Here is a 27,373-nt window from a genome sequence, read left to right as displayed (position 1 = left end):
TGTTGGAGGATGTAAGATTCAAAAGTATTCAGAAAATACATGGTGAATGATTCAGATACCAATCAGCAGAGGAGGTAAAATTAAGGCACTGCATGTTTCCTGCTTAGACGAACAACAATTTTGATATGCCTTAGTTTCACTGTCTATAAAATGGAGGTAACATATACTGATTTACCTCAGAGTTATTGCAAGTTCCAGTGTTTAGAAGAATCTTAAGAGGAAAAACTCCATAAGTAGTAAAGAGAATCTACTAAAACTAGTTGCTTTTACAAAGTTCAGTTTACTTAACTACTTTTAACCCATTCCTCCTAATTTTGTCTTTTTAACAGGTGTATTATATTCACTAAAAAAGTGAAAGCAAAAACATCCTAATATTTTAAAAGACAGTTAAGGCAGAGTAGCCACAAAAAGTACCAACCTCCTTTTTATTTCAGCAAGTATTTTTTCCAATACCACTGTCTTCAGTTGTATAACCTGTATAGTTCTTCCTTTTTCACATTTTTTCTTTAACTCCATTATTTTAATTCTAGTCCTTCAAAAGCCCCTGATCACATCAGTCTTTTACACAGAATCATAGAAAATTAGAGTTGGAAAGGACCTCAGGAAGTCACCTAGTCCAACCTCCTGGCTAAAAGCAAGACCATCCCAGCCAAGGTTTTGTCTGGGAAGGTCTTAAAAACCTCCAAGGATAGAGATTCCAAAATCTCTCTGAGTAACCTATTTCAGTGCTTTACTATCATCCTCATGATAAAGTTTTTCCTAATTTGTTACCTAAACTTTTCTTGCTGTAGCTCAAGATCATTGCTTCTTGTTCTGTCATCTGCCACCACAAAGAACAGTCTAGCTCAGGGGTCAGTAACATTTTTAGGCACAGTGCCAAAAACACCCACAACCTCAACTTGTAAGATGTTGGAGTGCCAGGGGTGGATGGCAAGGGAGCCACGTGGGACCACATCCTTGTTGTGGCAGTGCAGCCCTGACCCCTTCCCCACCGTCCACCCCAAGGCACATGTACCAAGCACAATGTCTTCACATCCCACGTTCTGGCACCCATGCCGGGGGTTGCCTACCCCTGGTCTAGCTCCGTCCTTTTTGGAACCACCCTTCAGGTAGTTGAAAGCTGCTATTAAATCCTCCCCACAGTCTTCTCTTCTCCAAACTAAATAAACCCAATTTCCTCAGCCTCTCCTCAGAAGTCATGTGCCCCAACCCCCAAACCATTTTCACTGCCCTCCACTGGGCTCTCTCCAATTTGTCTACATCCTTTCTATAGTGGGGCCCAAAACTGGACACAGTACTCCAGATGCACCCTCATCGGTGCTGAAGAGAGGGGAAAAATCACCTCCCTCGATCTGCTACCAACGCTCCTACTAATGCAGCCCAGTATGCCATTAGCCTTCTGTACAACAAGGCCACACTGTTGGCTCACAATCAGCTTACTGTCCACTGTAACCCACAGGTCCTTTTCTGCAGAGTTGCTGCTTAGCCAGTTGGGCCCCAGCCTGTATAGATCCATGGGATTATTCTGTCTCAAGTGCGTGACTTTGCACCTGTCCCTATTGAACCTCATGAAATTCTTTTTGGTCCAATCCTCCAATTTGTCTAGGTCACTCTGAATCCTAACCCTACCCTCCAACATATCTACTACTCCCCCCAGCTTGGTGTCATCTGCAAACCTGCTGAGGATGCACTCCGTCCGATATGCCAGGACATTGATGAAGATATTAAACAAAAACCAGCCCTAGGACTGACCCCTGGGGCACTCAACTTGACACCAGCTGCTAAATAGATATCAAGCCATCAGTTACTACCCTCTGAGCCTGATGATCCAGTCAGTTTTCTATCCAGCTCACAGTTCATTAATTCAACCTGTACTTCCTTAGATTGCTTCCAAGAATGTTGTGGGAGACCGTATCAAAAAGTCTTTCTAAAGTCAAGTTATTTCACATCCATTGATCTCCCTGCATCTCCCTGTAGATACAGAGCCAGTTATCTCATCATAAAAGGCAATGAGGTTAGTAAGGCATGAGTTACCCCGGTGAATCCAGGCTGACTGTTCCTAATCAGTCACCTCCTCCTCCAAATGCTTATAAATGGCTTCCTTGAGGATCTGCTCCATGATTTTCCAGGGACTGAGGTGAGGCTGACTGGTCTGCATTTTCCCAGATCCTCCTCCTTCATCCTTGCCTTAAAAGATGGGCACTACATTTGCCCTTTTCCAATCATCCAGGACCTCTCCTGATCGCCATGAGTTTTCAAAAGATAATGGCCAGTAGCTCTGCAATCACATCAGCCAACTCCCTAGGCACCCTTTGGTGCATTGTGTCCAGCCCCATGGAGCTTTAATAAAGTCCCCAACCTGTTCTTCTGCCATTGTTGGCTGCTCAACTCCTCCCCAAACTGTGCTGCCAGGTGCAGTAGTCTGGGAGCTGAACTTGCCTATGAAAACTGAGGTGAAAAAAGCATTATGTACTTCAGCCTTTTCTGCATCATCTGTCACTAGGTTACCTCCCCCATTCAGTAAGGGACCCAACACTTTCCACAATTTTACCCTTGTTGCTGACATACTTGTAGAAACCCTTCTTGTTACCCTTCATGTTTCTTGCTAGCTCCAACTGGAAATATGTTTTGGCCTTCCTGATTTTATCCCTGCATGCCTGAGCAATACTCTTATATTCTTCTCTCATTGTCCAATTTTCCACTTCTTGTAAGCTTCCTTTTTGTGTTTTATCTCACTGAAGAGTTTCCTGCTAAGCCAAACTGGCTTTCTGCCATACTTGCTAGTACTCCTGCGTATCGGGATGGTTTGTTCCTATGCCTCGGTACGGTTTGTTTAAAATACAACCAGAAATCCGGGATTGTTTTCCTCCTCAGATTGACCTCCCAGGGGATCCTGCCCATCAGTTCCTCAAGTGAGTCAAAGTCTGCTTTTCTGAAGTACAGGGTCCTTACTCTGCTGCTCTCTCCTTCCTTCCCTTCTTCAGGAACATGAACTTAGTCATCTTGTGGTTGCTGCTGCCCAAGTTACCATCCACTGCTACAGTGCCCTCCAGTTCTTCCCTATTTGTGAGAAGCAGGTCAAGAAGAGCATGGCCCCTAGTTGGCCTCTCCAACACTTGTAGCAGCAAGTGGTTCCCAGCAGTTTCCAAAAATTTCCTGGATTGCCTCTGCACTACTACAAGGCCCTCCCAGCAGATATCAGGGTGACTCAGATTCCCCACAAGAGCCAGGGCCTGTGATTGGGAAACTTCTGCTAGATATTTTCAGAAAGTGTCATCCACCTCATTCTCCTGGTCCGTTGGTCTATAGCACACACCTCACCATAACATGACCCCCGTGTCTCCCTCCTCTTATCCCAACCCAAAGACTTCCAACAGGCCCACCTCCAGTTTCATACTGGCACATTCATTATATGAAACACAACCTTTCCTCCTGTTCTCCCCTGCCTTTCCTTCCTGAACAGTTTATTTCCATCCATGACAGCACTTCAGCCATGTGAGCTATCCTACCAAAACTCTGTTACTCCAACCACATCATGGTTCCATGGCTATGGAGGACTTCTAATTCTTCCTGCTTGTTTCCCAGGCTCTGTGCATTCATGTACAGATACCCGAGGTAACTAGCCGATTGCCCTACTTTTTCAGAAAGAATGAGGTAGCCTCCCTTGTTGCATCCTTCTGCTTGTGTTTCCTCCTGGTCAACCACTTCCCCCTTACCTCAGGGTTTTGTTCTCCATCCCTTGGTAAACCTTAAACCCTTCCTCACTAGGTTAGCAAGTCTGTCTGCAAAGATGCTCTTCCCTCTTTGTAAGGTGGATCCCATCTCTTTCCAGCAATCCTTCCTGAAACAACATCCCATGGTCAAAGTAGTACAATCCCTATTTCTTTTGCATTAGGATGTTTTTTCTTCTGTGGCTACTTTGCATTTCAGAATTTGTTACCCATCTGAAGTGGATTTTCCAATTCCTTTCACTGCATGGTGGACAGCAAAGACTCCACCTATGATACATCTGCTAAAATTCCATTTAAACCACCTCATAGCCAGTTTATCTCCAAACACTGTGTGTGTCCATAAACAAAATAGTACCCATGAAGACTAAGCATGCACTACACTTGTCTGTAGCATATTATCACAGAGCTGTCTTTTAGTAAATGTATAACAACATTTTTGTGCAACAGATGGATTCTCCCTAATAGCACCCCAGTACTCAAGCTTCCTGTCCTCCCTGCACTCCTGGTCAAGGACACCTCATATTATGTCAGTGACCAATCTGCTTTATGAGTTTATGCTTAGTAATTGGCACAATCTCTCACAATTAATAGTTACCACATTACATGTGCATGCACATATCCCCCCATCTTTTCCCAAAAAAATCAGCCCTCCCACATTGGCATGTATGTTGTAAGCTAGGAAACAGGGGAGTAGGTTGTAGCCATGTTGCTCTAAGGACATAGGCAGACAAGGTTCCTTGGGTGAATCTGATATCTTTTATTAGACCAACTTAAATAGTTGGAAAAAAAATTTAAGCAAGGTTTTGGGTTAAAAAAATCTGTCGGGATGAGGAAGTTTCAGCAGCTGGTGTGTGCTCTTCCTGGATGGAATGAAAAATTATTTAAGTTGGTCTAATAAAAGACATCAGATTCACCCAAAGAACATTGTCTGCCTTAAGCTAGGAAAATAATTTTATGCCAGAACTCAAGCATATAATAGCTACCATGGACTGTGCTTCTCTCCCAGCCCAGGAGGAAGAGATAGAGTACAGCCTTTGGTCACATCAAGACAACCATGGCCATGCAGTATGTGGCGCTGCAGACATGTCTGTGGGATTACATGCTGCACATTCAGTTGTTCTCCATGTTGCAAGGCAGCAGCCCAGTGCTGGCCCCAGCCTCCCCTACCCCACCTGGGGTAACTTGCTGTGCACTACAGGGCACGTGACACAGGCATTCCCCAGGCACAGCTAGCCATGGTACAACATGCATCACAGCTAATTGTCCCCAGGGAACCAAATGTCTACACTTGTGTGTATGCGGCCTTTAAGTTCACAGCAGCTAACCAGTAGAACTGTAGTTCTAAACTTGCAGCTAGAGACTGAATAATGCTGAGGAGTGGGCTCTGCCTCTCCTGTCCAAGGCCAGCTTTCAGCCATGCTGACCCTATGCTGGGTCACTTAAGAACAAGATTTTTCCAGATTCTTCCCTTTTCCTTCCCAAAACAAAGTGTGTATATTATTTGGAAGTGGGTGGGGGGGGGGGGGAAGAGTGGTATGTGAATAAATATGGTCTTCTTCTCAGGTGGATAAGTCTAAAACATAACTATTTCAAAAGTGAGGAAAGTATTCAGGTCAAAAGACATTTAATAAATAAATAAATAAAACTTTTAAAAACAGTTAGCATGTTGCTGTCACTATAAATAAGAACACTGTTTGGTAAATAAAATAAAATAAAATAAAATAAAATAAAATAAAATAAAACAAAACAGCTGTCAAGTATCAGACTACCTTCCAAGAAGATCAACAAGACAACACAGAGCACAAACTTATGATGTTTATTTTTGACAACCTGACTGAAAAAAAAATTGTGTTTAGGCATAATATACAATTCCTAATGCAAACAAGGTGACAGATTATGAATGGTGTATGGCCTATGGAATGTAAGGAAGACCAGATCTGGTAAGGCTGACCTTTTAATTAAAGTACTTTTTCCCCAATTATGTTTAAAAACAATAATTATTAATTGCAACTATAAAAATAAGTCCATTAGCAGAAGTTTACTGTCATCAGCTTTAGCCTGCCCTGTTGTATAAGCCATATTTGCCAAAATCCATAATCAGCAAATCTTGTAAAACAGGTATCCTTGATCTTGATGCTGAAAAGGTTCCCAAACCTAATTTCCAAATCTTAATTAAGTTGCATTTTCTTGCCCTACAGACCTTTGTTAAGGTAATGTAACTGTCATTTAAAGTAAAAAGTATTGTTATATACCCTGAAGTGAATCTATTCAGTTCTTACAGTGGCATCCAAACACTGAAGCTCACTAAAATTATAACAGAAGTAGTAATAAAGGAAGTTACTAGACCACATCAGATGTCCCCATTATAAGCAATTAGTGTTCAAATTTCTCCTGTTTGTTAGGCTCAGGGTAGCCATAGTAAAAAGAATTTCTTATCATGTATATATTTATATTTAAGCATTTCACTGAAACTGACAATTGTCATTTTTGTTTAAAGGTTTTTTAAAGTCCATTCCTCTTGCTTCTCCAGTAATATAAGATGCAGGATTAAATTCCTCCTTATTTATCCAGCCAGATATTTTTTTCCTATCAGCTTTTAATATTTGAGCGTTCTAGGGGCCTACTATCAAATCTTCACAGCTCTTCAGTTCCTTAATACTTGGCTCTATAACAGGCACACATGCCTGGAGTGGACTATGTGCCCATCTAGCTAGTATTCACAGGAGTAAGGATAAGCTCACATATGATTAAGTTTACATGTGAAACAGGAAAACATATCTTGACTTACTCCCCCAGATTCTCTTCTCCTAGTCCTAAATTAAGCAGACCCCCATACTACAGTTTTTTCTTGCTTGCAATTCACTAATAGCATGGCTTTTACCCAACAGTCACAGCAGGCAGGGAGTTTCTATATCCTAGCAGACAAAGACAGTTTGAGGTCCTTTCCAATGGACCTCTGGAAAGCCATCTCTGCTAAACCTCAAGTGATTAACACACCAAAAACCAAATCTAGAAACCACTTCCAACTACATAGTATCTGGTTCAAGCATCAGACTGCAGACAGAGAAACTGCACAGAAGAGAGAGAAGTTGGGGAGGGGGACCCTTTAACACACTGCTTTGGAATGCAATAGTATATTAGGAGCTGATATGCAAGTGTCCAGAAAAAACAAAAGGACTCTTGCAGGAGATGGGGGAGTACAGGGGAAATTGAACAGAACTCTTAGCTATAAAGAGCCAAAGAGATTTTCTGAATGGTTGTGTTCAGTGAAAATAACAGGCTAATGCCATTTTCCTTCCTTTTTTTTGCATCTGCTTAATGATGCAAAACCTCTAAACAGGACACATGAGGCTTAGAGAAGATCAGCGTCACTTTGGGGAGGAACTTGTGATGAGTTCTCAGAGTTATTTTATCTAGATAAATGGAAATATAGGGAGGATCCACTTGGATCTCACTCATCCTTTTTGCCAATTTAACTGCTACCAGAAGAGCCTTTATCATGGAGTGGAGTAGAGGCAGCTACAGATTTAAACAGAACTGGCATTAAGAATGAAAGGATCAAATTCAAGTCCCACTGTAGGACTAGGTCCTTTACTTAAGGAAAGGCCACTGGGCAAGAAAACATGAGCCAGTCCATGACTGGTGCTTGAAGACAGCCTCAACCAGCCTCTTCAGTTGAATAGGACTCAAGCAGTGCTAAGCATAGGAGCTGAACTGGGTAGGCCAGCTGAAGGTTAAAATGATGCTCTGCGTCCACAGGATGAGTTCAGCCCACTAAGTATGGGAAGAGCACAGCCAAGCCAAGTATTAGAGAGAAAACCACCAAACTCTGGTCTTCTGTTTTGGGGAAGAGTGGGGCAGAGAGAAGCAGGCACCAACACAAAAACTCAAGAGCTTCAGGCTGTCCCTGAAGGGAAGGTAACCTACATACATCTCAAACACTCTTCCTGGATGGCTAAAAGTGTTTTCTAAGAGCAAGCAGTCAGGCTTTGCAGTATATCTTGAAGCTCAAAGGACTCTAGAAACTAGAGATGAAGCACTTCAAGCCAGGGAATTGAGAGGAACTAAGGAACAGAAAGTACATACAGTCCTTTATCCCCTCAGGGTGAGGGCGCAAGGAGGGGTGACACTACAGTATACTACACTTGATCTGAGCCTTCAAGAGGCCGAGAAGGAAATAGTGAATAGTGCCAAGGCCAAAAAGCCCTGGTCAAAGCTCAGGGCAAGACACACCCACCAGTGAAGAGGTGGATATGGACAGTTACTCAAAGGAAACTAAATACTTCAACTGAAGTGTAGTATTAGGCAAAAAGTAAGTTCTGAATTGCAGTTCCTATTTACCATAGGCCCAAACATTGACCTCCTGCCCCTTGCCTGCAAGGCAGCAGTGCTCAACTCCTAGCCCATCAACCAGATCCGGCCCCCTCTGGCACTTTGTCATCAGGCCCATAGGTCCAATGCATAGGGCCTGATCCTGAAGCACAGAGATGGCATGGGGCCCTGAAGCCTGATCCCCACACACAGAACCAGGCACAGGCAGCAAGGAATCCCGATGCCCCAATCTTGACACAAGGAGACTTGTAGAAGCAGCATAGAGTCTCAAGACCCCGAGCCCAGGATGAGGGAGGAGGGAAGGGGGGGAGGAGTAGTGCAGGGTCCTCAGACTCTGATCCCACCACATGGGACCCAGCAGGGTAAATGTGATCTGGGTCCAGACATCTGGGTGCCTACCAGCCTGCACCACTCATCTGCCCCCTGGGGCCACTCATTTGACCACGGACCGAAGGCATATTATTAATGACCCAAGTCAGTAAAGGGCACTACCACCTTTACAAGAAAATAGAAGTATATACAGGTGGCTCTTTCTTATAGATCAGTGGTCTCCAAAGTGGGGTGCGTGCGCAAGACGATCCACTGCGGTGCAGGAAGAAAATGTTAGAACTTCTATTTATATAAATATACATATATTGGGGGTGCGTGCTCAAAAATTTTTTACTGATAGGGGTGCACAATCAGAAAAGTTTGGAGACCACTGTTATAGATTACTGCATGCCTGTTTCTAGTGATTTCTATCTTTGAAGTGGAGTTTGTTTTGGAGACAGCGAGAATTGGAGAGGAGAAACAGCTTCCATCTTGAAGCTCTGTCCCCTTGACTGAGTCCTTCAATGAAACACTAGATTAAACGCGACAGTGGAAAAAAAGGAAAGTGTTAACTTGGTTGACTGACAATGCTAGTAATATGAAACCAGAACGGATATCTACAGATATCTACAAATTACTGTAACAGGATGTGATTTCTGTGCTTTAAACCTGCTTCTTAAATATTTCAATGTTGGATACTGAAAAAGAACTATGAAAAACACAAAATATAAAATATGTGAAAACTACTCATTGTACCTGCATGGGGATGTCATTTGAAAGTTTATTAAACAAAAAGCTGCATCAGAAAGCAATGACTGAGGGCCTTAAAGTAGTTAAAGATATCTCGATGAAGATACCTTTTGCACAGTTCATTTGCAGAACTCTGAAGAGTCTACAGCCCACTGCTTCTGCAATCAGTGTTCCTGAATCAAAACACTTCTGTCAGGGTGCAAAATGGCCAAGGTAGATTCTCAAAAACACTTGAATGTAACAGTACATGTCCACTTATGGCTGCAAAACTCTTAGATCCAAGTTTCAAAGACAGCAACATTACCTATGATAGTACTGTTAAAACATATGACTGTACAAATAACACACTTAAGAGCAGATGTTAGGAAACATCAAATTTTCAAATGTTGCACAATACAGAACTTCTTCAGGTACTTGGTTCAGGACTGCAACCTGAGAATCTGGCAGGCATACAAGATGGCAATATGGTCTTTGTACAACATAACCTCCAATTCCTCTTGTTTCCCATCTACCCTCATTTGCGGCACGTGAAAGAAACTGGCCAATATACAAATATACTGCATGCCTGCCTTAAATGGGGAACAGCAGATTTTAAAACTTACCCAAATCAAATACCTTCTAGAGATTAAGCAGCCCCAGGCCATTCAAACTCATCCAAAAAAAAAAATCAAGCTTTTTTGTATTTTTCAAAATACCACACAACTGGACTCCACTTCTAGGGACCAACACACAGAATCACCCCTTTAAGAACCTGTTCTTCTGCCAAAGGAGAGCAAAGGGCTAGCTGCCATTTGAATACTAAAGCTTATTACCAAAGAGGTATATGGACCAATAAAAAATATACCTGGATTCTGACAGAAGATACTGGGAACTTATGACCTATGGCAGTGCTCAATCTTTTGGCCTCATGGTCTGGATAAGTGGTGCAGAAATTTGGCAGCAGGGGAGTAGAAATTAACACTACCCCTGTTCCCCCACCAAAGTTTTAGATGTAGGGAGAGCCCCACAGGCTGGACTGCATGGCTTCGTGGTCTGGATCTGGCCTGCAAGCTGGGAGTTGAGTACCTCTGATCTATGGCCATTTTTACATAATCACACTTCAATGGCCTGTAAATTATCTCCTCTCCACTTTGAACACTCAAAGATCAGACTTAGTACAGTCAAAAGGGAGGTACTGAAATTACTTACTAGGTTATACTTAAATAATGCTGCCGATACAAATCTTGGCTTCTTCTGAATGGCAATGGCAAGACATTATCACCGATTTAAAAAGAACCAATGCTTGGGGACCCAAGCACACAAGATTCCCCCATTATCAGTATTTATATTAGTGTAATCCTGAAGCAGGAACAAGGCTTGTGTTAGGTGCTGTACAGACCTAAAATACAACACATCCTAATCACATACAAGGCAATAAAAGAATTCTTGCTTTTCTAACTTTTTTCCCCTATTGCTCAATAAAATACTTTGGCCTAGATTTTACTTCACCTACCAAATGTAGGACTTTTACTTCACCTACCAGATATAAGATTGGGGGATGGTGACCAAAGCCCCGAGGTAAGTGGTGAAGCGGGAGACCTGGAAGAACAGCAAGCAGGAAGGGTCAATGGAGAGGTGCTCTCATACTTCCTGAGAAATCAGGACAATCAACTAGTTACCTCAGGTGCCCATACACAAATGCATGGAGCCTGGGAAACAAGCATGAAGCACTGGAAGTCCTTGCACAATCATGAAACTATGAGGTGATTGGAATAACAGACTTGGTTGGATAGCTTGCATGACTGGAGCACTGTCATGGATGGGTACAAACTGTTCAGGAAGGACAGGCAGAAAAGAAGAGGAGGAGGGGTTGCACTTTATATAAAACAGCCATATGATTGCTTAGAGCTCTGGTATGAAACTGGAGATAAGCCTGCTGGGAGTCTCTGGGTTAGGTTCAGAGGGGAGAGCAACAAGGGTGATATTGTGGTGGGGGTCTGCTATAGACCATCAGAACAGGAGGAAGTACTGGATGAGGCTTTCTTCAAACAGGTAGCAGAAGTTTCCCAATCACAGGCCCTGGTCCTCATGGGGGACTTCAATCACTGTGACATCTGCTGGGAGAGTAATACAGCAATGCACAGGCAATCCAGGAAGTTTTTGGAGAGTGTTGGAGACAACTTTCTGGTGCAAGTGCTGGAGCAGCCAACTAGGAGCCATGCTCTTCTTGACCTGCTACTCACAAACAGGGAAGAATTGATAGGGAATGTACTAGTAGTTGCCAACTTGGGCAGCAGTGACCATAAGATGTCTGAGTTCAGGATCCTGAGGAAAGGAAGGATGGAAAGCAGCAGAGTAGGGACCCTGGACTTCAGAAAAGCAGACTTTGACTTAACTCAGGGAACTCACAGGCAGGAAGCCAGTCTGAGGAGGAGAGGAGCCCAGGAGAGCTGGCTATACTTCATGGAAGTCTTACTGAGAGTGCAAGAACAAACCATCCCAAGGCACAGGAAGACTAGCAAATATGGCAGAAGACCAGTTTGGCTTAGCAGGAACTCTTCAGTCAACTAAATCACAAAAAGGAAGCTTGTAAGAAGTAGAAACTTGGACCAATAACTAGGGAAGAATATAAGAACATTGCTTGGGCATGCAGGGATGAAGTCAGGAAGGTCAAAATACAGTTGGAATTGCAACTAGCAAGCAATGTGAAGGGAAACAAGAAGGGTTTCTACAAGAATGTCAGTAGCAAGACAAAGTGTGGGTAAGTGTGGGTCCATTACTGAATGAGGAAGATGAACTTGTGACAGAGGATGCAGAAAAGGCTCAAGGGCTCAATGCCTTTTTTGCCTGTCTTAACAGGCAAGGTCAGCTCCCAGACTGCTGCACCAGCCAGCACAATTCAGGATGGAGGTGAGCATCCCTCAGCAGTGAAAGAACATGTTAGGGACTCCCTAAAAAAAGTGGATGCGTACAAGCCCATGGGACTGGATGGATGCCCCGAAGAGTGCTAAGGGAGTTGGCTGATGTGATTACAGAACCACTGGCCATCATCTTTGAAAACTCATGGCAATCAGGAGAGGTCCCAGATGATTGGAAAAGGGCAAACATAGTGCCCATATTTAAGAAAGAGAAAAAGGAGGATCCAGGGAATGACAGACCAGTCAGCCTCACCTCAGTCCCTGGAAAAGTCATGGAGCAGATCCTCAGCAAATCCATTTCTAAGCACTTGGAGGACAAGAAGGTGATTAGAAACAGTAAGCATGGATTCACCAAGAGCAAGTCAGGCGTGACCAACCTGATTGCCTTCTATGATGAAATGACTGGCTCGGTGGATGTGGGGAGACCAATGGATGTGGTGTACCTTTGACTTTAGCAAGGCTTTTGATATGGTCTCCCACAACATTCTCGCAGGCAAGCTAAGGAAGTATGGGTCAAATGAATAGACTATATAGTGGACAGAAAACTGGCTGCAGCATCAGGCTCAGAGGGTAGTAATCAATGGCTCGATGTCTATTTAGCAGCTGGTGTCAAACTGAGTGTCCCAGAGGTCAGCCGTAGGGCTAGTTTTGTTCAATATCTTCATCAATGAGCTGGGATATGGGCTGGAGTGCACCCTCAGGTTTGCAGATGACACCAAGCTGGGGGAGTAGTAGATACACTGGAGGGTAGGGATAGGATTCAGAGTGACCTAAACAAATTGGAGGATTGGACCAAAAAGAATTTCATGAGGTTCAGTAAGGACAGGTGCAAAATCCTGCACTTAGGACAGAACAATCCCATGTATCAGTGCAGGCTGGAGGATGACTGGCTGGGCAGCAGCTGTGCAGAAAAGGACCTGGGGGTTACAGTGGACAATACACTGAATATTAGCCAACAGTATGTTCTTGTTGTCAAGAAGGTTAATGACATACTAGAATGCCCTAGTAGGTGTGTTGCCAGTAGGTCAAGGGAAGTGATTATTCCCCTCTATTCAGCACTGGTGAGGGCACATCTGGAGTACTGTGTTCAGTTTTGGCCCCCACTACAGAAATGATGTAGACGAATTGGGGAGGGTCCAGTGAAGGGCAACAAAATGGTGAGGGGGTGGGGAACATAACTTATAAGGAAAGACTGAGGGAACTGGGCTTAGTTTCCTCTTCTCTAGACTAAATTAGAGGGGATTCAATAGCAGCCTTCAACTACCTGAAGAGGGGTTCAAAAGAGGATGGAGCTAGACTGTTCTCGGTGGCAGATGAGAGAACAAGGAGCAACAGTCTCAAGTTGCAGCAAGGGAAGTTTAGGTTAGATATTAGGAAGAATTTTCTCACTAGGAAGGTAGTAAAATAGTGGACCAGGTTATCTAGAGGTGATAGAAGCTTCATCCTTGCAGGTTTTCAAAACCCGGCTAGACTAAGCTTTGGCTGGGATGATATAGTTGGGGATAGTCCTGCTCTGAACAGAGGATTGGACTAGATGACTTCCTGAAGTCCCTTCCAACCCTAACTTTCTATGGTTCTATGACTTAGCAATCACTTGCTTCCCCAAAATACACATCTAAATCCAGGGAATAACCCTATTCCAAATAGTGATGCATATATCCCTCCCATTCTTTCAGCAGAAAGGCTTGCCTGCCTCCAGAAATCAATTGCATTTAGTCCTGAAGTGGTGCACAGTACTCCCGTTTTTCAATAAGCAGCCTTTTGTGGCTGTCACATTAGGATTCAGCTCACACAGAGGAAAGCCATCTCCCTGAACTTTCATTATACCAGGAGTCAGAAAGGCAGCATCTACAGGAATCAGTACATCTAACTCAGAACTGCATTCAGTGTAAAGCAAAGAACTACTCAGGGAGGAGGACCCCTCACACACCTTTTCCCCTAATATCCTAATGCTTACGACAGTTGTGGGAAGTGCCTTTATCACTAGATATCTGGGCAGAAGTTTGGCAGGTCCTCCTTCAGCAAGCTACCAACATCATCCCAAGCTGCTTATTCAGCTTGGCATTTCTTATATCTAAGAAATCAAGAATTTATGCAGAATATGTGCGCTTCTTGAATAAAATTGAACTGCAGCAGAACTGAGGTGAAATTAAGCATCTAGGCAGTCGTTTTGGCTTACTTCTACGCGTGTGCAGTAAATCAAGCCCAGTTGCCAAGGACTCTTTTAAGGAAAATGGAGGCACACAATTAATCTTGTCATTTTACTAGTTTTGTGACTACTATGTGAGATGGAACAGGATTTCTCTTAGTAACATTGGTACCTAGAGGCCATGTATTTATTACAGATGTCTTTCAACTGGAATAGGATCTGGGCCAAATTTGTCTTCAGAATAGTAACCCAAGACCTCCTTTAACATGCCCATATTTTCCTTATTCTGCTTGCTTGATATAATATTGTTATTAGCATATTATACCTGGATGTAAGCTAGTCAGTCCTTTGGGTAATTCCCCTCCCACATTTTATAATGTTCCTATATAAAACTTAACAACTTAAATGCTATTTTCTACTCTTAAAATATGATAAAGCATGCATAATTTTGTCTGCATTTCATAATCGACATTGACAACAGGAACTTAAAATCGGTTGACCAATAATCCCATCAATACTATTCAACATACACTTCAACTAAATCACCCTGAAATGGTATGTTACAGTTCCATAGCCTTTTATTGTGGACATAAATAGCCTCTGGTCATAAATAGCTGTTATCTTTTAATTTATTCAACTTCTTCTATTATCAAAACTAGATGAAAAGTAAAGTTAGACAATTCTATATATTCCCAGTAATGTATAGTTTTCTTACAACTATATAAATTATGAACAAATGTTTTAAAAAGCCACTAACAGAGTGACAAAGTTAGGGTTTTAAAAATTCAAGAAATGCTGAAATCCCAAGCTCCACATATAAGATTTTAAATAATCACTGTCTCTAACACAGTTCTTCCACAACTATACCTTAATATGCATAAGTAATAAACTGCTACATCATGCTATCTGCATTCCTTAACATTATGTTTAGAACAAGAACAAAAATATTCCATTAAAGCACAACACAGAACAATACTAAAGTTGGTAGGCACAGGTAACCCACTTACATTTTCAGTTCAATTAACTTTGCAAACAATTATTCCTGCAAGAATATGCTTTGTTACTGCATCCAAAAATAATTTTTAATACTGTTGTTTAGATTTATATCCCATCCTATCCAGAAAGGCTCAGGGCAGCTTCACCAATTAAGTCACTGGAGGCCCTAAAAAGTTAAGACATACTAAAATTATCTTATCTAAGATAAGCCAATAATAACATTCCATATAGTCATTGAAATTAAATTACACTAAGTATAGGAGACTGAAAAATACTTTTGAATGATTAATTATGGGGCCTAGAGTGAATGTAGAGGAGGGGAGTTTATAACATGCAAAATGTTTTGATTAGATAACATTAAACATGCTATCCCATATTCCTCGAGAGCTCCATAGGAGCGAACCTTTGTTGTATAGACCTCCGGAAACACAAATTAAGCATGCATTTAGGAGTACACTCCATTAAGTTAGCAAGAAACCTCTAAAAAAATGAGCTTCATATTTGCAGGATAATATCTCCCAAGAGGTCAGAAACAAAATCAGTTGATAAGAGCACCCTGGCAAAAATTTCTACACCTAATGTCATCGCTTTTCTATTCACTAAAGGCGGCACCGATTTTTACAGGATTAAAAAAAGTGTAAGAATTGACTTCCCCTAATTTATTTTTTGTTTTCAAAAAACTGTCAAAAAAGAATTTAGCTGCAGATAAAGACCAAGCCTGTAATATTTCAGCCCAAAGTGTAAGCAGTTTCAGAAAGTCAAGTGCCTATGGGCAGGCACAGGATGGAAACACTGAAGTATCTAGGTACTTGAAACATATATGCTCAAAATGAGAACTAGTTTTCATCTGAACAGCTGAAGTAAAAAGGACTACATTGTTACTGTTTGTTTTTTAGCCTCCATACCCTTCATTTTTGTTGCTCCTGTTTGTAGTCTGGACTTCACGTAAATCCAAACATTTTCTAAACATGGTTTCACTTTGTGGAAAGCTCAGGCAAAAGTGGAAATGTTTGAATTAATAAGCATGAAAGTATCCCTTTTTTCCCCATATATTTCCTTATTAAGCGTTTGTTCTTGAATAACTGAAACAGTGAAATAATGATATTCATTACAAAATCAGCTAAGTTTGAAGTTCAATATATTTTTTAATTATGTATTTCAAGCAAGGTATTTCAATGTAGAAGTATTTTTGTTCATTTCTTTCCAGCACATTTGCTCCCATTATCTCAAAATGCAGGTGAAATGCCAATGTGGTTTAACAGCATTTCTAAATGTAAACAGACCTTTATCCTTTAAAAAAAAATAAAAAAAATAAACCAAACTGGTGCTAATACAATACTAAGGCTGAGAAAGGCTGCTCTGTTTGCATATCAGTTTTCTTGAAGTTGGGCATTAAACAATATGGACTAATCAGCTTACTCCGACATCATTAAAACAAAAAGACCAGCCATTTGACTAAAACCACTCTGCTGACTCTCCTGAAATCTTAGCATCCAAAGCAAGTTTTATAGTTTATTTTAATTCTACTTAAACTTGAAATCATTTTCCTCCTTCATTGGAGAAGAGATGCAATTATTATCTTCTGATTACTTCCCTAGGATTATAATTCAGTTGTTTCCCATTCTGCTGAATGTCAAACATATATACATGTGTACTTAGGTGATTCAACACTGATTAAAGAAACATTAAATAGCAGGGATCACTGGCCCCTATTTTATATGGACAGAGCAACAGCTGCTGTCTTCAAAAAATAAATAAATAAATAAATTACACCATCATGTAGAAAAGCAATAAATCACTGCTTATGCCATTTATCTCCAGTGACTCCACACTACTTGGTCCAAAAGGTAGAAGCAAAGCATGGAAAATGAACCACAAGACATAAGCAGAGAAGGCTGCTTTATCCAACTGCTTGCAGTTCTGACCCTTTTCCATATTGTGACTCTCCCATGCTACCAGAGAAAAGTTTTTAGAGCCCTATAGCCATATAGAGATACAAACAAAGAATCATGCCTTTCCCTAAACACTGTCATACTACGAAGAGCCCAACTGGACTGTCTGATTAAGATCAACGAAGACAGAAATTTAGAAGAAAGGATTACTGCAGACAGAAAAGGAGAGAGTCTGGCATTGAACAATTGGCAGACAGGGAGACATCTCAGTTATTATGGGCCTAATACAGAGATGAACCCCAAAACTCTACAAAGAACAGACCCATATTTGTGAAAAAGAAAAACTACTCCTGACTGAAACATCTAACACACCCTATTATTTCAGCTGAAGAGATAACTAGTAGGAAGGGTTTTTGTGGCAGTGCACCTTTGGGTGCTTGCCACTTTAAGGGCTGAAGCAGGCAGCCAGCAGGTGCCCGATTAGGATGGCCGTTTTCAAACACAGGCCAGACAGGCACTGCCAGCAGTTGATTGCTTGCAGCCGAGGGAGCAGCAGTACCCAGTTCCCTCGTGGAACGGAACATCCTGAAGGTAAGGGCAGGAGCTTGGGGGATGGCTTGGAGGCTCCTGGTCCTGGGTAGGACCTAAAACTGCACCCTGCTGGGGTAAGGAGGCCTGGTGGGGCTCCTTGTGGTGGGGGAGCCCCCAAGAAGTGTCAGGACTGCAAACCTCCTTGGTGGAAGGTGGGTTGGGGTGCCTTAGCTCCAGCCCCACCATCTGGAGAGTAATAGCGCAAGCAGGGGGAATAACGGGGGTGTTATTAGTGAGAAACCTGAGCCTAGCAGGGATGTGAGATCCCAGAAGCAGTAGTTTGCGTAGCGTAGTGTGAAGGCCCACTCAGAGTAGGGTGCAGTAAGGGGCACCTGAGGGACTGAACGTGTTGGGGTGCAGAGTAAGGCTGTGAGAGTAGTTTGAAGGACTGCACAAGAAGCATACTGAGTATGCTGCAAAAGTGGCTTGAAGGACAGTACATGGGCCAGCCCCAGAAGTGTGAGCATGAGAGCAGTTGCCCAGTGAGGGGCTTGGGACAGAATCTGCCCAGGGGTTGGCACAAGGCTAGGCCACGTAGAGTAGGGGAACTCATGGGAATCAAAGGACTGCGCACTATGGCCAGTGTGCAAATAGCGAAGCCTGATGGCTCAAGAGGGGCCACTCAAGTGGAGCAAGGGCAGTAGAGTGTGGCCCAGTAATAGGCAGTATGCCAGAGGCCCCTGTGAGAGTGGGGTGCAGAGTGAAGGTAAGAATGAATGGAGCCTAACCTATGGACTGAGTTTGCTCCGGTCTCAGACCAGGGGCCAATCATAATCAGCATGCCATCTACAAAGCATGGGCCCTGGTATAGGGAGGTTCAGAGCCATGGATAGCACACCCTGGCATCAGGGCAAGGAATGGGCAGCCTCCCACTTAATAAATCTAGTTAACAATCAAGTCGTGGCAGGTGAGTCAGGGCAGACTGTCCTAAGCAGGTGGGCGGGCTGCTTTGGGATGCAGCCTCCAGTTTACCCCGTCAGTTTTATTTAAAGATCAGGGAGGACCCTGGGAAAAGCCACTGGCTTGAACCTAGTTCTCAGAGAAAAAGCTGCTGAAATGCCTCTCTTGTTGTGTGGGTGTCGGTTGAGCAGTCTTGGTCTCTAAGGATGTATGTAGACAGTGTTTTTTGGTTAAATGTGATCTATCAGACCAACCAAATAGTTGGAAAAATGTTCTTTGCAAGCTTTCCAACTATTTGGTTGGTCTAATAAAAGAGATCACATTTACCCAAAGACCTTGTCTTTTGTTACGTGGATCATAAAGAGAACAAATCAACTTTAACTGTCACAACCCCTAAGGCAATGTGACATTACACAAGAGCCTGCAAGTAGGTCCTGTCTTTCATCAGATGTATTTTTAAGGAGTGGGAGAGCAAGTGAAATCAATGAGAGAGTTTACCACATCCTGTAATAAGTGTCTGAAATTCAGGTAAACCAGGAAAATTCATTTTCCCATTTTGCTTGAAGTCAATCAAGACCTTTATGGATAAGAGCAAAGATAACCTAATCCTCCATGCTCTTCAGGATAGTCTCTCAGAGAAATCATAAGAACTTAGTCTTTGTAACAGAAGAGACAAGGACAGAGGAAACTGAAACTTTAACTCCAAAGCTGGTAGAATGAGACTTGTGTCTGAAGCAAGTGCTAAACTCAATGACATTCTGGTAGAGCACAGACAGTGAATAAAACCAGTACAGTATAGATGTCACAGATTTCATAGACCTCATGAAATCATCGGGTTCAGCCCCCCCGCCATAGGTGGGAAGTCATCTGGGATCAAGTGACCCCAGCAAGAAATATATCCACCTGTTTTTTTTAAAGAGTCCAGAGTAGGTGCTTGTACCACCTCGGGGGGCGGGGGGGTTGTTCCAGACCCTAAACACATACACTGTAAAGAACATTTTTCTTATGGCTAGAATGTATGCATGTGTGTTCCCCATTTGTTATTCCAAGACTTAGATACTTATATATCATATACTTAAATACCATTTATTTCAATTATGTTGAGTCTATCTAGGTATTCTAGTTGATATCATCTACCAAGCAGAAACATAGAATTCTGACCATTTTAAGATTCTCATTTCAAAGTTTCAGATGCGGTACTGTTTATGTTAATTTTTGATAAAATAAATGAGTCCATAGAGTAGAGTAAAGGTGTTAACGTGACCTTATTACTGTGCAATACTAAACAGTTAAACAAGGTTTGAGGTTGAGCACAGAGACCTTGGCCTATTTAGTTGCACAGTACCACTTTGCATTAAAGAAAGGATTTCTATATCTTTATTAGGAAGTAAGGCAGAACAGTCAAAGCATTTAAAATGTGAAGCATTAATTAATGCCTTAGATTTAATGTTAACGCCTATTCTCTTTATTTGTAGGGAGATTTTTATGGGGAATAGGGAACATATGCATTTCCATCTTCTAGACTGTAAACATCTGTTTTGAGAAAAAAAGAAAAAAAGTTGAGGTAGGTTGAAGCTGTTGCTGCTGCTACTGTCAAAGCCCAAACCTACATCCCTAACGACAAGACAAGCACACACAAAAGGTAAGGAAAAGAAAAGGAACAGCAAAGACAGAAGTTGTAGCTTCTGTTTCTGATGCCGATTCTGACTTGCAGGAAAAAGACAGACCTAGCATACGGTCTTATCAGGACGCCAAGATCTGTCTAACTTGTATGAGCTTCTGGATGTTTAAGACATTGCTTTTAGCTGCCTTTTTGGTCACAGACTCAGAACCATGTTGCAAGAGATGAAGTTAAGCCAGATGCTTGCAGAGAGAGAGAGAGAGAGAGAAAGTAAGTTGGGGGGAAAAAGGACAAACAAGGCAAGGGTGACAACAAGAACTCAAGCCTCACATTGCATGCATGGTTTAGAACTTTACCATTTCCATCATCATAGACTACATCACCTGAGTGTGACCCTCTCCCTCAAGTCAGGACACCCCTCAGAATTTGGAGAACAAAGGACTAAAGGTCCAATAATACAGTGGCAGTAACAGCCACAACAGTAGAGCTGTCCCCTTTCAATTCACCAGTACACCCAGATTCAATGGTAAATTATCTTCTGTGACAGGCTAGCCATATTTAAAGATCCCAAAAAAAGTGACTGGTGGAACAACCCAGTCTTTCATTACCAATTAGACTGAACTAATACACCACACTTTTAGACTGCTGATGTTTGGTCCCACACTCTTATTTTCAGACATAACCAGAAAATAGCCCTTATGTTATATAAAAATGATTGGCTTCTTTCCACACATACATTTTCAAAAGAAGGTTTAAAAGATTTTACATGGTACCTCAGAACTGAGATGGCTGAAGTCTCTATATTCAAAAGCATAGAAAGTTAGGGTTGGAAAGGACCTCAAAGCAGGACCACCCCCAAATACCTCACACCAGCCAAGGCTTTGTTTACCTAGGTCTTAAAAACGTATAAGGATGGAGATTCTACCACCCCTCTAGGCATCTAGGTAACTTGTTATAGTGCTTTACTACATTCCCTGTGAGTTTTTCCTGATATCTAACCTAAACTTCTGTGTAGCAACTTAAGACAATTGCTCCTTATTCTGTTCTCAGCCACCACTAGGAACAGTCTAGCTCCATCCTCTTTGGAACCAGCCTTCAGGTAGTTACCAATGCTGCTCTGTTTAATCCCCTATGTCTTGTCTTCTCTAGATTAAATACACCCAGTTCCTTCAGCTTCACCACATTTCCAAGCCCCCTAACCATTTTTGTTGCCCTCCACTGAACTCTCTGCAATTTGTTCACATCCCTTCTGTAGTGGGGGGCCCAAAACTGGATATAGTGCTCCAGATGTGCCCTCATCGGGCGTGTCCACGCATGCAAGCACGTGCGCTTACAGCAGCTCAAACAGAAGCAACGCAAATTTGAGCTGGGGCTTTTTGCCTCAGTGCGTGTGCTCACACATGCACTTTGTTGTGGAGCAAATATTGCCACTTAGGGCAAAATAACCCTGCCTGGCTCCTCCCAGATCTGGAGCCAGGGGGAGCCAGAGCCCAGGGCCAGCACCTGTGCTGACCCCATCAGTATAAAAAGCTGCCCTGTCCTGGCCCCAGCAGTATAAAAAGCTGCCCTGGCAAGTAGCTTGGGGCTACTAGCTCTCAGGAGCTTCTGGGGCCCAGCCAATTGGTACCAGGGGACACTACCCCTTGTGCCAGCTGGACTGCTGAAGCAGCCCTGAGAGGTCTCTGCACCCTCTACTCACTGCAGCAGCCTGGCAGTGGGAGCTGCTGCCTGGCTGCGACCAGCTGTCATCTGCCAGATCCAGATGGGGACTGCAGAGCCAGTAGAGGCATCCGCCCCTCTGGGCCAGCTGCCAGCGGACTGTAGTTGCAGTGTTTGCCTCTGTGTGGCACTACTGCCACGTATGCCCCTACCGGGCCATCTGGGCAGCTATCGCCCGGAAGGTGTTCCAGGTGTCAAAGCATGTCCTCCTGGCCCCATTTGACCACAGCCAGCTCGGTCCAAGGTGCCACACTGGCCTCCCTACCAGGAATTATGGTGTTCCCTACTGAAAAATCCCTGACAAAAAAAACCCTAAAGTCACTCTGTTAAATACTCCCAAATACATGTTCCTCCACAAGTAAAACAAAAGACCACTATAAAGACAGACAGCAATCACTTGGACAATATTTTATTGATATATCTACAGTGTTAAAGCAAGTCTCTTATCATAATAATAAAGTGAACTCTAAATACATGTTTCATGAATTCATGAATATATTTTGCTACCCTCCCACAGGGGGTTCAGCCCTCCAGCAGGGGGGGCTGGTGAGGGGAGGGGCCAGACAAGGCAGGGGTCGGCGGCCTCAGGGGGCTGGCGGAGTGGGCAGGGCCAGCAGGGGGCCCCCCCATGGTCCCCTCCTCCTCTTCTCCTCCAACCCCCCCCAACCCCTTACTTGCCTGCACTGGAGCCCTGGTGCTGAACACGCGGCCTGGCTGGCCATGTGTTTCAGCATGAGGGTGAGGGGCCAATCACAGCGACACTCTGGCAGCCAGATTGTCTCCGTGGAGGACCCAGCCTCCGGTTGCCTCAGGGCATGGTCCCAGACTGTGCCCTGCTCCACTTGTTAAAACTTCTATTTTTTTAGTCCCCTGGATATTCAGGGGTCTAATTTTCTCCTTGCGCTGCAAGTTCCCGCACGCATCTGTTGCCCTGTCTAAAAGGAGGCTGAAATGGGGCAAGAGACACATGCATGCTTGTCTGGACGTGCCCATCGATATCAAACAGAAGGAAGAATCAGTTCCCTCGATCTGCTGGCAACACTCCTACTAATGCAGCCCAGTATGCCGTTAGCCTTTTGTGCAACGAGGGCACACTACTGACTCATAATCAGCTTATTGTCCACTGTAACCCCCAGGTTCTTTTCTGAAGAGCTGCTGCTTAGCCAGTTGGTCCCCAGCCTGTGCACCAGCGCATGGGACTGTTCTGTCCTAAGTGCAGGACTTTGTACTTGTCCTTATTTGACCTCACAAGTTTTTTGGGGGGGTCCAATTCTCTAATTTGTCTAGGTCACTCCAAATCCTAGCCTAAATACTGCATAACACTGTACAGTAGCAGCAGCAGCATGTTATCCCTAAGGCACCTTATTCCATAGCACAATATACCTCTTTGCTTGTTAGGACAGATGATATGACAATCATTTTCACTGCTAATGCAAGATAGCCTAATACTGTATAGCAGTAGTTCTCAGCCTTTGTGGACTTAAGGCACCCCTCCTCTGACTTGAGATACCCCTTCATAACTCTTTTTGAACTGAACAGCACCCCATTTCAAAACCTAATTTATTACAATGCTTACCATCTTGCAGAGAGGCCAGACAGTGGGATTAGGGCCATGGGAAGGCAGGGATTAAACTGAGCCTGTGCTTATTTCCTCACACCTCATGGAACCCTTCAAAAGACTGTGGTACCCCCAAGGTGCTTGTGCCTGTATAGGGGCATCAACTCATGATAATGCCTAGATACTGCGTGCATTATTTCCTTTGCCCTGTTAGCCAACTTCCTTGTGCTGAAAGTTCTCCTAAAGGTAGATCCCCACCACAATAGTCTGGTATAACTGGCAACTGACACATTGGTTGTTGGCAATTCCTTGATACAAATCCAACAGTCTTCCAGTAAACAGGGAAGTCCACAGATGACTGAAGTGGCCAATCCAAGAATCACACATTCCAACTGCTGCAATCAGATCCATCTCCTTTCTGAAATATGGTAGTGATTCTGGCATCTCTTGGGTCACTGGGAATCTGACTGTATGTTAGGCCACTAACAGTGGAGTTTTCCAACCCCTCCACTCCCCCTTTATTCATTTTTTAATTACAGCAGGAAGGTAGATCAGTTTCTTTCCACTTCTTCTCTTTGTCTCTGCTATTTATATGGTTTCTTTTCTGAAAAGAAAAATACCTGAAAGATTATAAAACCCAGCCCTTAATCAAGAGGACTATGTTAGCTTATTCCCTTGCTTTGCCAAAGGGAAAAATCATAGGCACCTATAAAATGCTATATTAGCCTAATCAAATAGTAGTTAATGTAAATGGTTATTATTCATGACCATGGTATGTGTACGATTAATATACATGATGAGCAATATAGCCAAGTTAGAAAACTGAACTCTAGAAATTAAACCAAGTGATACATTTATCTCTCAACACCAGATTTATACTAAGATATTTTCATGGTGGCAGACTCTTCACATTTTGAAAAGAGAGGGTCTTGAAAAGAACATTGCACAAAAACTACCAAGTGTTTATCTGTCCATAAGCCTATGGCATTTCCTACACATGGGGGAAATATATCCTAAGTTTACAGAAAGGTCTGAAGTTGATAGTTTTGTTATTGTTTATACCAGCCCATCCCATGTTCAGAAGTGAGTATCAAACCCACACCTTCCTGAATAAAGACAGAACAATAAATGAGAATTAAAACGTGGAAGTCAGCTTTTACATGTTGTACAATACAAAGGAAATTTATGAATTTCAAAGAGAATCTTAATTTTGAAATGCTGGCCTCTTCAAATTCAATTCTTCCTGTCAACCCCTAATTAACAAATACTTTGACAACTCTGCAACATGCAGCATCAATTGAAACAAGCGATTAAGATGCCACTTTTGTATACTTTTTAGTGTGAAATACTTTATCACAGAGATAGCAGAATTGTTATTACTATTACAATTGTCAAAAACTAAGAGATAAATCAACAATGTTTATTTCTAAATAGCAAACTGTTAAAAGCAGCATGTACTCAATGGCCTACTCAACATGTTCACTTACAATAACTTTATCCTGAAAACCTACTTGAGTGTAATTGAAGTACAAGATCAGATATTCAGTTTAGCTATCATTTATTACTGAACTGTTTTCAATCTGTAAAATAAGTAAAAGCAGCTGAGAGCACCTTTAATAAGCTGACTGTTAAAGGAGGCATAATCACAAAAACATAGATAAATTTTTCTACTGTAATGCTGCAATACTGATTTATTCTAAATTAAAATACACTGAGTTGGACAGTAATGTAAATCTGTATGTTTACGCTGATAAACACATGTATGTGTACTACCTTGCATAATTAAATATATGACTACGATATTAATTAGAAAAGCTAAAGAGCCCATGCTATGTTAATTATCTGATTTCTAATTTCTGAATGAGTTTAAATAGCTAAGCCAGAAAAAGTAGTGCTAATATTAAACATTTCTCTTCCTACTCTTATTCTTTGAGACATTAGCCAATATACAATTATTAGTTCACTTTTATGAGACATTTCAATAGATGGCATACTAAATTTGCTGAACTCACAGCTGGAGAAGAGATAAAAACATTCAGAGGGTGAAAATCCTCAAAATGCAAATATTAACTTTGAAACAATAAGTTGAAATGCCACAGAGAAGAGAATGAAGCTCAGCCAATGGCATCCTTTGCCAACAGCACATCTATATAACGGAGTGCAAGTCTGTGAATGTACATTGGCTAAACTGCAACAGGCAATTAATATTACTAAGTACCCAAACCTCCCTTATCATCGCGGGAAAGAATACTTGAATTCAAAATCATGCCATTAAGAAAAAAAGGAGAGTACTTTGGTTTGGAGGAGGAGGGTTAGATGAGAGGCCTTTTACCCTTCTCAACAAAGTCACAATTATGATGCACAAGTATAAAAATTTAAAGCGAAGCCTGCAAGTATGAGTCTTGACGGCTGACAATATCTGGGTATAAGAGACTGCAGCACCACTCATATCCAAGATCATATTACATTTAAAAAAAGGAATAAATGAAGAACTTTTTGAAACCAGAAGTCAGCAGGGGAAAAGACCCGAGCCAGGCAACACAAGGACACGCACAACATGCAATGAAGGCTCTCTCATTCCCAGGCTCTTCCCTGCACACAGCTGAACTTTCGTGAGACACGAGTGCCCATGCCCTGGCACACAAGAACACAAGGTAAAAAAAAAGAAAAAAAAAAGAAAAAAGGCACTTGCAATTTGACTTTCACACCTTGCCAAACCGGTTGGGTCTCACTGAGGGTCAGGCGGCCTCAACACTGCTCCGGATTTCCGCCCCACTCCGGCGGAGGCTGCACGAGGTACCCAGCCAGCCTGCCTGCCCCCACCCGCCCCCTGCGCTCCGCCAGCGGCGATTTCAGCACCCGCTGCGAGAACAGCGCAGCAGCACCCGGGGGTTTCCCTCTACAGGTCACATTCAGACTCGCTTCCCTGCCCAGGGAGCTTCCGCGGCGGCGCCGGCGGCCACCCGCGCCCCCCTCCCCAGCAACTTTCTGCCAAGCTCCTCGGTCCCCGAGCCCGCCCAGGCGCCGGGCGACCCCTCGCCAGGCTCTGCCCCCCCCCGCCGTAGCCAGCAACGCGCGGCGGCTCCTCCGGGGCCGGGAGCCGCGCGGTGCAGTAGCCGCCGCATGGCAGGGCCGGGGGAGGGGGAAACATGAGAGGCTCATCCGTACAAGTGCCTCCCGGGCTCCCCTCGGCGGGCAAAGGGGTTGGCGGGAACCCCCCGCCGCTACCCGCGCACCTGTGGCCCGAGCGAGCGCGCCAGCCCCAACCGCCCGCATGCGGCAGCGGCGCCCGCCTCCCGCGGCCCGGCCCAGCCCGGCCCCAGCCGCCGGGGCTCCCCGCCCGGCCGGGCCCGGCCCTGCCTGCGCAGCGGCGCCGCGGAGCCCGGGGCTGGCGCGCGGGGGGTGGAGGGGGGGTGCCCGCGAGGTAGCCGGAGCAGCGAGCCCGGCCCGCACCACACGCCTGCGCCCCGGCCCGTTCCGGCCCGGCCCGCGGCCGCCGCTACCTGTGAGGACGCCGACGCGGATCTGGTGGTCGTGGTTGGTTAAAATCATCCCCTCCGACGCCATGTTTCCCAGCGCAGCCACCGCACTGCCGGGAGCGAGCGGGCGGGGGGGGAAGGGGAGGGGAGGGAGCGCGAGACCCGCGCGAGCACACGGGGACGGGAGGCGGGGCTACGGCGGGGGCGGGGCTGGCGGCACCAGCAAGCCCGCGTTGCTGAGCTCAGGCAGAAGCAGTCGAGCCCCGAGCGGTGTCCCCGCCCCCCGCCGTCACCCATTGGAGCGCAGGCCGGGGCTGAGGAGGGTGTGTGGGGCTGGCTGGAACTCTGCCGGCCGGCGGGAGAAGGGGGAAGCCGCCTGTTCTCCCTGTTCTCTCCTGTAAAGGAGAATCCATTTTTCAAGTTTGTTCGCTGCCCTTCCATATAATGTT

General features: G+C 43.9%; 1 protein-coding gene across 9 annotated transcripts in view; it reads right to left on the bottom strand.

The window, feature by feature from the left end:
- GPHN (gephyrin) overlaps nucleotides 1-27,105 on the bottom strand; it is a 612,917-nt gene extending 585,812 nt beyond the window's left edge. For 8 of the 9 annotated variants that reach the window (XM_090033171.1, XM_090033172.1, XM_090033174.1 and 5 more), the window contains exon 1: nucleotides 26,949-27,105. In XM_090033171.1, the coding sequence (XP_089889297.1) occupies nucleotides 26,949-27,012 (64 nt within the window). In that variant the 5' untranslated portion in view covers nucleotides 27,013-27,105. The remainder of the gene's footprint in view (nucleotides 1-26,948) is intronic. The other variant, XM_090033175.1, reaches the window with a different exon arrangement.
- Nucleotides 27,106-27,373: the final 268 nt, after the last annotated feature.

This window comes from Crocodylus siamensis, chromosome 2 (assembly GCF_052110815.1).
Source record: "Crocodylus siamensis isolate JL-2025a chromosome 2, ASM5211081v1, whole genome shotgun sequence".
Lineage (NCBI taxonomy): Eukaryota > Metazoa > Chordata > Crocodylia > Crocodylidae > Crocodylus > Crocodylus siamensis.
The sequence above is the reverse complement of the archived record's forward strand: the minus strand, read 5'-3'. Positions and strand labels throughout refer to the sequence as shown.